Source organism: Poecilia mexicana, unplaced genomic scaffold, assembly GCF_051168715.1.
Source record: "Poecilia mexicana isolate PSO_F unplaced genomic scaffold, ASM5116871v1 scaffold_2, whole genome shotgun sequence".
Classification (NCBI taxonomy): Eukaryota; Metazoa; Chordata; class Actinopteri; order Cyprinodontiformes; family Poeciliidae; genus Poecilia; species Poecilia mexicana.
The window spans coordinates 41,078,673-41,090,959 of NW_028263371.1; the positions used below are offsets into that span (position 1 = coordinate 41,078,673).

The following is a 12,287-nucleotide window of genomic DNA, read 5'->3' on the forward strand; positions in this document are numbered from 1 at the left end:
TCTGTAGACACAATTAGAATCTCACAGCTTTGCCCACAGAAGATCTAATGTTCCCTGCGTCAACAGTAACTGAGTGACACCCAGCTCTGAGATGGCCCACCATGCTGATGCAAAATGGGAACAGGAGATGCTGATGTATGTGTGTGTGTGTGTGTGTGTGTGTGTGTGTGTGTGTGTGTGTGTGTGTGTGTGTGTGTGTGTGTGTGTGTGTGTGTGGGGTGTGTGTGTGCGTGTGTGTTGACTGAAACTCCACTCCTTGACTGTGTTGATGAGCTGAAGCCTCGGCCTGCAGTCTCTGAGGGGATTAGCCCACTCAATGACACCAAATTACAGGGATCAACATTAGCTTGACACATTCACTGCTGTCTGTGCAGCTCTAACTGCATTTGGATGAACAGCCGTAATAAGATAGTATGACTACATTTGGGCAACAGCAATATTTAAATCTAGAGAAATTTGCATACGCACCAAAAAAAAACCCTGCTGGTTTACTTTGTTAACCCAAATGCCAGGTTTATGCTGTTGGACAGATTAGGTAAGATGAAAAACGGAATGGTAAACATATAGTGTATGATGACGGTGTGAGTGGGTTGTCTTTACGATTTTAGTTCACTCTAAAGAAAGTGTTTGTTCAGGTAGTGTTGGCCTATTATCTGCTAACTATATAGTGTTAGTTACGTATGATTAACATTCACGCACTGACAAGACAATTGTCCATAGAGTCAATGAAGGTGCACTTAAAACCATTGGGTTATTCTTTTAATCCAAATGCTGGGGTTATATATACTGTTAGATTAGAAGGTAGTCTAAATCAAACATTGTGACAAAAATTGTGATCCAGTTTGTCGTTAAGAGGGAGAAACATTATGATCATTATTCCCAAAAAGCCATTTTGCTGGATGACACTACTTCATTGAGCCTACCTTACAGGATGAAATATAAACTGTTAAGATGCTAAAATTATTCTATTAAGTTGTGTTAATGATATTAGTTCACTCTAAAGGTTAGGCGGTGATTAAATTAGCCTGGTGATAAAGTTAGCTAGTGCATGCTTATGCTAGCAATGTTCATTATTTACACTTTGACCAAATAATTGGTCATAAAGTAAACACAAATAATAAAAACAGCTGTGTTTAACCCAAATGTTGGGTCAATGCTGTTGAAGCAGAGTTTGCACAGATTAAACCAAACATTTAGTCAAAAACTGACATGGCTTGTTAAGCTTGAGAAGAGAAAAGGAGCTACAGTATATCACCATTTTGAAAAATGGAAAGAAATGAACAAAGTAATTGAAGATTTTTCACAGGATGAAATATGAAATGGTATGATGGTAAAATTATGCTATATAATATTGTTAGTGTAAATTACTTTAGTTCACAATAAAGATTGTGTTTGTTCATTTAGAATATCAGCTTTATATCTGTTAAGCAGGTAAGCGAATACACACTAAAGATATGTAATATCCCCACTTTAACCTAAAATGGTGAAAGTAAATAATAATCACTTAACTGACTTACACTAGTCCTGTTATTCAGCCAAAAGGTGGCACATGTTACTGCAAAAACTTATACTCTCACAATTAAAATAGCACTTAACAACATTGTGGAATGTCAAAAATAGGCATTCTTCTTTAATCTTTTTTTTAAGTAAATCATATTCAGTAAATGCATTTTAAAATTCATGTAAAATTATTTGAATTGTTTTTATTAGTTACCATAATAGTTTGTGTCAAATACATATGAAAAGTTATGTTTTTTGCAGGATCAAAATACTCACCAGTTAAAACACCAGTGCGTTTTTGCTGCTAAGTAAAAACCCAGCAGTTTTTATTCAACTTAGAAAAGTATGTGCTGAAGCATCAACTGAGATGATTTTCAGTATGATTAGGTACTTTTAAAAAATAAATATCCAAAATAAATTTAACTAAACGTGTCTTTTTTTAGATCAAAAGTTGAAACCATGTCTGTTACATAGTTAAGAGAAATACTATATATAAGAAATTTAATTCCGAAGTTTTCTCTTTTCATCAGGGATCCTGAGAATTTGCACTTTCACAAACAAGTGATCTCAAGATATTTTTTCAGCTACAAGTTAGCTAGTGAAAAGGTTCATATTAAAATTTTAACCAAAGCACTGGTTATAAAGTAAATATTTTATCCAATATTATATAAAATTTGTCCTCCAGATTCAATTGTTTCATCAATAAGTCTAACTTAGTGGAGCACACACCAAAGACCGGCAGTGCATCCCCTCAATTAATGCACATCATTTTGCACCTTTTAATACACTGTACTCAAATGTTCCAAGACTGACAGATCTCTGAACTTGGAAGGTTTTGATGCAAACATAGAACGAGTTTCAAAAGTGATTGTCAAATGCCCTGGAAATGACTTGTCAAATAAAAAAGTGTAACTTCTCAGGAGACACAGATCAAATGCAGACATTATGTGGTTGTTGTACTTTATTATCTGCACATTTTTAATGTACAGGTAAACTAAAAATATAAATCAGACATGTGCAAATGATTATTGTCCTTGCCAATACTGATTTCCCTTTTACTTTTAGGTTTGACTTACAGTTTTTTTAAGGACAAAAACACAAAAATAAAGCAAAAAAGGTGTTGCAGGTTCTTTGGTAGCAGTAAAAGTTGTGAAAAAATAATACCTTTATCCCTAGTTATACAACCAAGCTTCATCTGACTTCAACTAAACAATAACAAAAATGTGTCAGTCTCCAACAATAATGGCTAGTTCTGATTTTAGTATTTTTAATAAATAGGAAAAAATATTATTTCTTTTAGCTATTGACCTAAACCCTTTTTAGAGCAGATCAAGGCAACATTGGCCAGCTAACTTATAAACCTCTATCAAAAAAAATAATGTTAATAGTAAAATATTTTAGGGGATGAAAATCTAACATGGTCTCCTAACCTAGTATCCTAAGTCCAGCCCATAATCTATCTATGTTGTGTTAAATCAACTCATGTCTGGATTGGTCCAGAACCCAAGGCTGGCATAACTCCATTTGGGTTTTTAATCTGACCAATAGAAAAACCACAGATGGAGTCAAAAGGTGCATATTATTTTAGAGGGTACAGCTAAAGCGCTTCTTCATCAATCCTACCTCGCAATAGATGTTTTCTGTTGTTGTAACATACTTTCGCAGGACAAAAAAAAAAAAACCTTTATGCAGCGGCACTCACAATGGTAACCTTTAACTCAGAGGGCCGCTATCAAACACGAGGCCTTTTTCCAGCGGCAGCAACACACCTATCACTTACACGTGTAAACAGCTGTCAAGTCCTCCACAGACGCACAGCTACAAATTGCAGAGACTTATTGCGAGAGTGGTGAATGCGGAAAAGGTGATGGAAGTGACAGTTATTGTGTGAGTGAAAAGAATGTTCAGACAGTGGCAAAACATTGGGAGGAAAGTGACAGCAACTGTCTGCAGAAGGAAAAATAAAGAAAAACTGCAGAAGAAACATCCAATAGCTTCTGATTTTTTTTTTCTAATGTGACAATAATTTATAATATAGTGTATAATTATTAACAGTTATTCAATTTCAATTTTATTTCTGATAAATGCTAAGACAGTTGCCAGTCAATCCAGTCAAACATAAGTGCTGTTTGCCAGTTTGGAGGCCAAGTTGTGACAACTGGACTGGCCACACAATGGCCTACTGATAACAGTACAACAGCAATCAGATAGCGTCTGTTAAGCCTCTCCTTTGCTGCTCTATTAAACAGATCATTACATTATTCGAAGTGTTTGCTCTCCTCAGTGTTATAAAGATTACCGAGCAAGGCACACCCAGATAAGCGAGTCAGGCAGTCCGATGCGTAATGCAAACAGCGGTAGCTGAAAAACAAAACCGAAAGATTAAGACGTGCCGGGTTCTCTCCATACGCGGCGCTGCGAAAGGAAAAGCTTTCGCGCTTATACACCCACCTCTTAATGCCAGTGGAAACCGCGAGCTGCAGAACACCCTCAAATCATATTTAGATTTGTGTTACCGGCTTATTATGACTCATTATACAGATACAAGTTGCCCTTCTTGTGGAGAATTCCCACCCGACCCGATTGTGCTGTACACTCATGTCACTATGAGGAGATTAGGCTGCGTAATTATCTCCTGACAGGTGAACAATGCAACAGAAAAAAACTGAAGTTATCAAAGTGGGCCACTTGATAGTTGACTTTGGATTTGAGTGACAGGCTGTGGTAATATTCCTTAACCTAATTAAAAGAGGTCTTAAATTATTCTTGAAAAAGAAATGTAGGGCAAATTATAAACAATAGGTAAAAACATGTTTTTATATATTATAAATAAATAAAGAAAAACGGGTGCTTTTCTGACTTATTTAGACTGTTTACTCACTTTTTATATCACCCCTGTCTGCCCACTCCAGTGAGCCAGCAGCAGTCCACACAAAAGCTAACGAAATGATAAAAATGTCTGACACGGTGCACAAGACAAATATGTCTGTATTTGTACAGCTCCAATCCAAACCCTACATTGTCTAAGATCTGCTGTTCTGCAAACATTGTTTACTCAATCTAGCTGTTTGCTCTTTTGTAAAGCCTCACAGTAAAGATGATAACGCTCTCACTTGTCGATTTAATTACCTTACATGCTGAAAAATCTTAAATCTTATCACAAGAATGTGGAGTTAGTGTAATATTTATGAAGCTAGACCAGCCTCACAAAAAGGATTAAATCTAATAAAATGACAACAAATTGCAATTATATTTTTTTCTACAGAAAAGTTTTAGATTCTTTAATAAACATTCATTTAAGTTATTTGTTAAGATAAACATAAAAAAAAAAGAAACAACATAAATTCTACAGGGAGCGAAAGCCCCCTATTTTTCAGGCTAACATTTTAAATTGAAAAGATTACATCATATAAAAACTTAACAGTCATGACAAACAAGAAAGATGAAGGGAGAGCTGGTAGGTGTTTTAAAGTGGAACAGAAGCCATGTCGCAGAAAGGTAGCAGTCTGCCCTCTAGTGGTGATGTGTAACAGCAGCGCTCAATGTTCTCGACTCCTGATCGTTTCATCGTTCGAATACATCATGCCGAAACAGAAATCAGAGCTTCGTTTGCTTGTATGTGCGCTTACCGGTTGGGTTGGTATCAAAAAAGTGGATGGAAGTCCGGAGGATGGCCCTGAACATGTTGTTGTGAAGGGTTTGTGCAGACTTCACCAGGACATTGAAGAAAACCAAACTGCGAATGAAGCCCAACACAACTGAGGTGGCTGTTAAAGCTGGAAAAAAAAAATACACAAAGAAGAAATGTGTGAAATATATTACAGAATGATTAAAGTAAAATAGGATTTTTCTCATATGGTGTATTAATGGAGTCTTAAATATTTTATGGCAGATAAATTTGTTGGTGAAATGTGTGAGTATATGTAAGGATTCCTAGTATTTGAATGCTTTTCATAGTAATAAAAGTATTACTTTGATTTAATATAATTTGGTTGTGTAGCAAGTAATGCAGGTATTTCTGGATGTGATCAAATAAATAAGATAAATGTGTTAAAATTGCTTGTTAGCACAAGTAGCAAACCAGTCAATCATATGCATTTAGGTATCCACGGACAGAGAAGACAACTTGCTGAAGTTCAGACCAACATAAGAATCTGGTGGACAGGGGATGTAGGTGCCTTTAGTCATGGCATTTGGTTGCAAGCTGGACTGGTCTGAGTATTTCAACAACTGGGATTTTTCAGGGTTACAGAGAACTGTTTGAAAAATAGAAAATATCCAATCAGGGCAGTTGTGACGGATCAAAATTACTTGTTGATGCCATACAAGAATGGACAGACTAATGCTAAGTGAGAAGCAGTAGGTGCTTCGTCTCTTGGTTAAGATCACGGAACTGAGCCTATAGATTGCAATCAACAAAAACTGGACAAAAACACATTAGGAAAGCATTGTGTGGTCCAATGATTCACAATTGTTGCTCTCTGTATCCATCCCTTCTTGATGGCTACATCCAGCGAGATATGAAGTCGATAAATGAGCCAGGTCAACCCTATAAAGCGGCCGGGGACTGTTTATAACCCAGCATATTTTTGATCTGCTGGCATGCTGGACACACTGCCTGGTCCTTTACTTTTTTACCCACCAACATAAGGTGTTTCTCCAAGGTTTATATTAGGACCTCTACTTTTTGCTTTTAATATAAATAGCTTTTGTAAGATAATTTATTACTAGATATGAAAATCATGTACATCATTGTTCTCTGCATGCTGCTGCTAAATATTCATGGTAGTTTGTCCATAATCTTTCACACTGGATGTTTACACTCCTGGTGCAGGGCTTTTTTTTTTTTTTTTTTCAAATGTCTGTCATAAGAGTCAGAAGGGAATATTGTGAAACAGCTATATAAATATACAGCACCTGCTTCCTTGAATAAAAAACTAAATAAAAAGTGACAGAACTGGTTTTAGTCCACTTTAATGGAGTAAGCAAGGATTATCCGAGTCAAGGTCAATGTTTTTGGTATTAATACTTAAAACTACAGTTTTTTTGGTACACTGACTTATAACGAATATTAACTAGAGTTATTTTGTGTTTTATTAGACATTGTTTCATTGAGTTTTTTTGCATGTTTTACTCATTTTGTGCCAAACCTCTTTTTAAATTACACCCAATTAGACTTACACTAAATAGTGTACTTTGTTGTTATTAATATTAGTAATAAAGGTATCAATAATAGTGATTGTAACAAAAAATAGCATTTCTAATATATGTATTAGTACATTATATTATTAGTATTATCTATAATTTTGTTTTTGTTATGTGCGAGTACTATTTTCTAAAAAAGCCATGAAATAAAAGACTTGTATATCAATACAGAACAATCCTATCTATGCACCTCTTCCAAAGAAATATCTATTTATTTATGAATCATACAGGTATCTTTTTTTATCTGTTACACATTTTCTACGTTTTACTGCTGAGAGCACAAAACCTGAAAAAAAAAATGAAGAGGCTGAGAGAAACAAGAAGATAACTGGGGGAATAGAGGAGCAGAAAGGAAAGAAAAGTCCTCCTATCTCACTGTACAGCTGAGACCCATGTAAACATACATTGGGCCTTGAAGGCCCTGGGCCACAGCCAAAGAACTGTGGATCTGCTCAATGAACGACTGCAGCATTCAAAATACACAAAGAGCAATGAGAGCTCAGCGAGCTTCACCTGCGTAAATGCCTAGGTACAGGTCAAGGTCCAGATGCTGAGGGAAGCTGCCATTGAGGTGCTCAGTCACACCGGTGTACTTCTGTTCAGAGGCCCTGCGAGTCAGCCGCCAAAAGCCAAGAAATTCCCAACAACAACAAAAAAAAACACAACAAAGATAGTGGGAGAAAAAAAAGAAAACAACAACAACACAGCATCAGGGCACCAAACACAACACATTTATATTGTGAAGCTCAAGGTTGGCTTCAGTAAGCGACAGACAAAGTCAGGTAAAACAGTTTTGTTCAGGTGTTTTCTACGAGATCCTCAACCACTTCCAGTCAGAGAAAATATGACTAACTTACAAAACCATCCATTCAAATTCTTGCAAGCATTCATGTGTTTTTTGTTTGTTTGTTTGTTTTTCAAAATGTGTAAAGACAAAAAAATCTCACCAGTGTGCAAGCCACCAGTCCTGAAGAACAAATGTAATCTAAACATAACACACAATTAAAAAAATGATTGAATATATAAACCATGTACATGTCGAAAACTTGACGCAATCACTTATTTTTTGCAAAATACATATTTGATAAAAGAAAACAATTAACTGATTGAAGAGAAACTCACGTGAGCTAGTCCATTAAGTAAAATGAGAAGCAAGAGGACCAGGACGTTGGCGCCTGCCAGGAAATATTTCACATACATGCTCAGGCCGACATTTCCTTCCACGCGACTTTCCTCCTCTACCGGCTGCACTGCCTACACATGGAAACCATAGTTTAAGTGGCATAAATCTAAAACAACCCATCTGAAAACAGGCCCACGCAGAGAGGAAGGAAAATGTGAGTATCTGCTGCTCTCTAGTGGCTAAAACGATGCACAGCAAAGCAGAGAGTTATGCTTCACCAAAGCCAGGGGATCTCCTCCTCCGTCGATCAGAGAGTAACGAGAGGAGGAAAGGGACGACATGGAGGAGTTGTCAGAGAGGGTGTAGTGGAAGGAAGACCCAGTTCCAGGCAGTGGGGTCATGTCCTGCCTCTCCTCATCCTGGTCTTCCTTGAGAAGGGAGGTGAAGTCTATGCCAGAGCATTGCAGCTCACTGTAGGTCCCTTTTGCAACCATCTGGCCCTGAAAAACAAAAAAAAAACAAAAAGAACAAAAGATAGAGTATTTGTGGATTAAGTTAATGTTTGACTACTAATGAGTCAAAAGACTCAAAATCTCAGTAACCTGACAGGGTGTGATTTAGGTTTGAGCCTCTATGAAATTCTCATGGTATGTTAACCTTAAATTGATTTATTTAATTGATTTAAATTGATGGTATTGGAGTATTTGGCATGACTGCACAAGTTTGTGACCATAGATATTTCTAAAGCTTAAAGTACCCCCCCCAAATACCTTACATTGTTCAATGATGGCAGAGTCATAAAGCACACACCTCCTTTAAGACCACAATCTGATCTGCAGCCTTTAGATACTGCAGCTGATGAGTTACAAGAATACGCGGTTTCTTCCTCAGGAGTCCACAAATGCACCTGAACGGAGATTATGTGTAAGAGAAAAAAGAAATAACACTTTGAAATTCTAATAGAGTGATCAAAAATCCCTCTAAAGAAATCAAGAGACTAATAAAGTCACACAAAAATCAGCAATTGAGAGTTATTGCTGCTAAAGGTCCTATTAAGATGGAGTGTGGTTGTAATGTAGCGTGCTTAATTATTTTTACATGAATTTTCCATTTTGGCTTCTTTTTTGTTAAAGAATGACAGAGAAAAATTGGTTGAAATTTTTTGTAAAGTTACTATTGGACTAAAATTAAGAACCGTTGTGAAGAGCAGCTTATTTTCTTAAGTGCTGAAACATAAATCTCTATATTTAAAAGAGTGCATTCTTTTTTTAATCGTAAGTGTAAGATGTTGATAATCAGACTCACTCCTCGAAAAGGTGCCGGCCCACTTCAGCATCTACTGCACTAAGAGGGTCATCAAGCAAGTAGATATCTGCATCGCGATACACCGCTCTGAAAGGCCACAAAAATGAAGGTTGTCACTCTCACCTGTACCAAAGAAGAAGGCAAATTACCTTAAAAATATTCAGCACACCTGGCTAGGGCGACTCTTGCCTTCTGTCCTCCACTGAGGTTGACCCCTCTGTCACCAACCATGACTAAGTCACCACCAGGCATAAGATCCATGTCCTGAGACAGGAGGGAAGAAGCAACTTTAGGTAGGGATGACTTCATATCTAGCTCATATTTACAGAGACTCACTATGCGAGATTCAGAATAAGACAACAAATGAAACCAAGTCGTTTAATGGGAGCATAACAACACAGTCAAATGTGTAACAATAAGGAACATCAGGGTTCATTCTCACTCGTTTCAGAGCGCAGGCTCTCAGAACTCGATCATACTTCTTGGGGTTGAACTCGTTGCCAAACAAAATGTTGCTGCGGATAGTGCCAGGTAAAATCCACGGCTGCTGGGACGTGTAGGTCACCTCTCCTTTGACTTTGACCACACCGGTTTCCTGACTCAGTTCTCCCAGTATGGCATTCAAGAGTGAGGACTGACATGAATAAAAATGGAGATTTAAATGACAAGGCAGACACCCGCCTAGAGGAACCCCTGAAATTTTTTTTTTCATTTACCAAGGAAAAGATGTGAGTTTGGAGGCAATTAAGACAACAAACATTTTTCAGTGCAGATTTAATTATTGTTAAATTATTTAAAAGTTTAAAAACAAGACTGAAACTGTAAAAACTGAACAGACCTGACCTTTCCAGCTCCGACGGGCCCAATAATCGCCAGCAGCTGCTCAGGTTTCACTGTGAAACTCACATTCTGTAAAGTTGGTGCTTCCAGATTCTGCAATAAAGGAGCAAATAAAATGAAAACTCTATCACCTAAGCCAGAGGTTCCCAAACTGTGGGGCGCGCCCCCTAGGGGGGGAGCCGTGCCATTGCAAGGGGGCGAGGGAAGCCATCTGGATGAAAAAAAAAAAAAACACAAACACTGCATGCGCTGGGTTTTTACTTTAGAATGGCAACTCTCTGTTATTCCTCTGTCAATTTGATACAGTAGAGGCTTCCACACTTCCCATAAATGTGTCCTCTGTCACTATTATCAGCAGTTAAAACTGTTTAATCCGTTGTTAACATGTCATAACCTGTTTTTCCGAGCCGCCTTTAAACGCAACATGAGCGCTGCGACGCCTGCACTGGGTTTAGACCTGTGAGGAAGTGAAGGAGACCTGCTGCTGCTGTGCAGAGCTACGCAGGTGTGTTAGAATCATGGCAGCAAACCAGAAAAACGCAAAGAACTTTTCACAGTTTTCCCCCCAAACTAACCGACTGTCGAGTAAAGCTGTTGGATACAGGTAATGTTAGCTAAAAGATGACTAGCTAGCTAAAATCAATACAGCACCTTAAGCTTGTTAACAAGTAGCTTGTAGGCCACTGGTGTTGTTGTCTATATTCAGCTACGATTAATTTTGCCCCCAAAAAAGGTGATGCCACCCCCTTGTTCGTCTGGAGCCAGGGCTGAGTATAACAGGGAGTCTCTAAGAATCCACCTCCTTCGCTCACACACATCGTTCAACCAGACAGCTATTTGTAAGCCATAGGGGGGGCCCAGAAATAGTTTGGAAACCACTGGGGGGGCCCAGGAGAAAAAGTTTGGGAACGACGGACCTAAGCAATAAATGAGCTGAAAGCAGATTGGGTTAAAACCAAAATAAATAAAAAAAAGACATTTGAGTCACATGCCCAAGAAAAGAAAGGAGAGTGCAGCAGTTCCTCCTTGTGTTTCTCACCTTATCCCAGTAGCATTTCAGATCTTGTATTTTAACCATGCAGTCCCTCCGGTCTGTCAAAGGCATTCCCAGATGCTGAGGTGCAACTTCATTTAGCAGAAGAAATTTCTTAAGGAAAAAGATAAATTGGAGTTTTTCAATTAAATCTGCAGCGATGCAACAGATAAAATGCACATTTGAACCTAGTTTATGTGAGATCTCGTGGAAATTGCTGCTAGCATTTTTCAGTCTCTTTTATTCAAGACATTTTGCTTGACATTGTAAAAAGAGAAAAATCAAGTTTCTGTGAGGAGCGATCACTTTTTGCCCGTACCTGTATCCTCTGGATGCTGATGAGAGACTCCGAGACATTTTCTATGGCGAAGGGGAAAAAGAGCGTGATGGTAAGTCTGACTGCCCCATAGAGGGAAACGGCCATGAACAGTTTGCTGGCCGACAGCCTGTTTCCTGTGAGCACATAAACGCAGACGGTGAAAAAGATGATGATCTTGCTCGCCACAAAAAAGGATGCCATGTTCAGGCCACGAAGGTAAGAGCTTCGCATGATCTTGGAGATTTCCATTCTGTAACAAATGAAAAATAATGGCATGACATACTGCTTTGAAAAAATTAATAACAGATCTCACTAAAGGGCATGATGAAATGTGACGCTGCTCTGCTGCAAACTAGAAACTCGCATCATAAGAAATAATGAAGAAAAGTGAGTGAAAAACAAACTCTACTGCACCGTCTGACTTCATCCACGAGTGCGCCAAAAGGCTTCTCCCACCCATACATCTTTATAACTCTGATCCCAGAAATAACTTCACTCATTGTGCGGATTCGCTCGTCTCTTAGCGCTGCTGTTTCAGCCCTGAAAAGAAGGACACAAATTGCAGAAATGGAAGGAGTGCAACACAAGGCAAGGTCTTTTATAGACCTAGCAAACCAAGGTGCAACTGATCCAAAATAAACCTCAGCCTGGAGAACAAACGTCCAAACAGGGTTTGTATCGGCATCAGAATGAAGAGGATCACCATTCCAGCAAGACAAGATGGTCCGATAACATTCAGCAACAGTAAAATCACGGACACTGCTTGAAGAGGACCGAGCCATAAGAAGTGCAAGTATAAGGTAACCTGAAGAGAGATGGAAAGGAGGCTGATATACTACATAAACAACGTTTTTTCTAATGTATACATGCGTACTTTGTAGTACATAGAAACATTTCTGAAGAATGTTTTTAAGAGCGGTTACATCCATCAGCTCTAAGTGTACAGAAGAAAAAGCCCAAGT

General features: G+C 38.1%; 1 protein-coding gene across 1 annotated transcript in view; it reads right to left on the minus strand.

The window, feature by feature from the left end:
• LOC106922936 (ATP-binding cassette sub-family C member 4) overlaps nt 1–12,287 on the minus strand; it is a 50,578-nt gene that overhangs the window by 31,258 nt on the left and 7,033 nt on the right. Inside the window, exons 6-19 of the mRNA XM_014995709.2 lie at nt 11,967–12,130; nt 11,740–11,865; nt 11,326–11,575; nt 11,013–11,120; nt 9,977–10,066; nt 9,576–9,767; nt 9,303–9,397; nt 9,134–9,220; nt 8,639–8,735; nt 8,107–8,328; nt 7,828–7,959; nt 7,653–7,690; nt 7,219–7,313; nt 5,130–5,276 (exon numbers count right to left, since the gene is read on the minus strand). Of these exons, the coding sequence (XP_014851195.2) occupies nt 5,130–5,276; nt 7,219–7,313; nt 7,653–7,690; nt 7,828–7,959; nt 8,107–8,328; nt 8,639–8,735; nt 9,134–9,220; nt 9,303–9,397; nt 9,576–9,767; nt 9,977–10,066; nt 11,013–11,120; nt 11,326–11,575; nt 11,740–11,865; nt 11,967–12,130 (1,843 nt within the window). The remainder of the gene's footprint in view (nt 1–5,129; nt 5,277–7,218; nt 7,314–7,652; nt 7,691–7,827; nt 7,960–8,106; nt 8,329–8,638; nt 8,736–9,133; nt 9,221–9,302; nt 9,398–9,575; nt 9,768–9,976; nt 10,067–11,012; nt 11,121–11,325; nt 11,576–11,739; nt 11,866–11,966; nt 12,131–12,287) is intronic.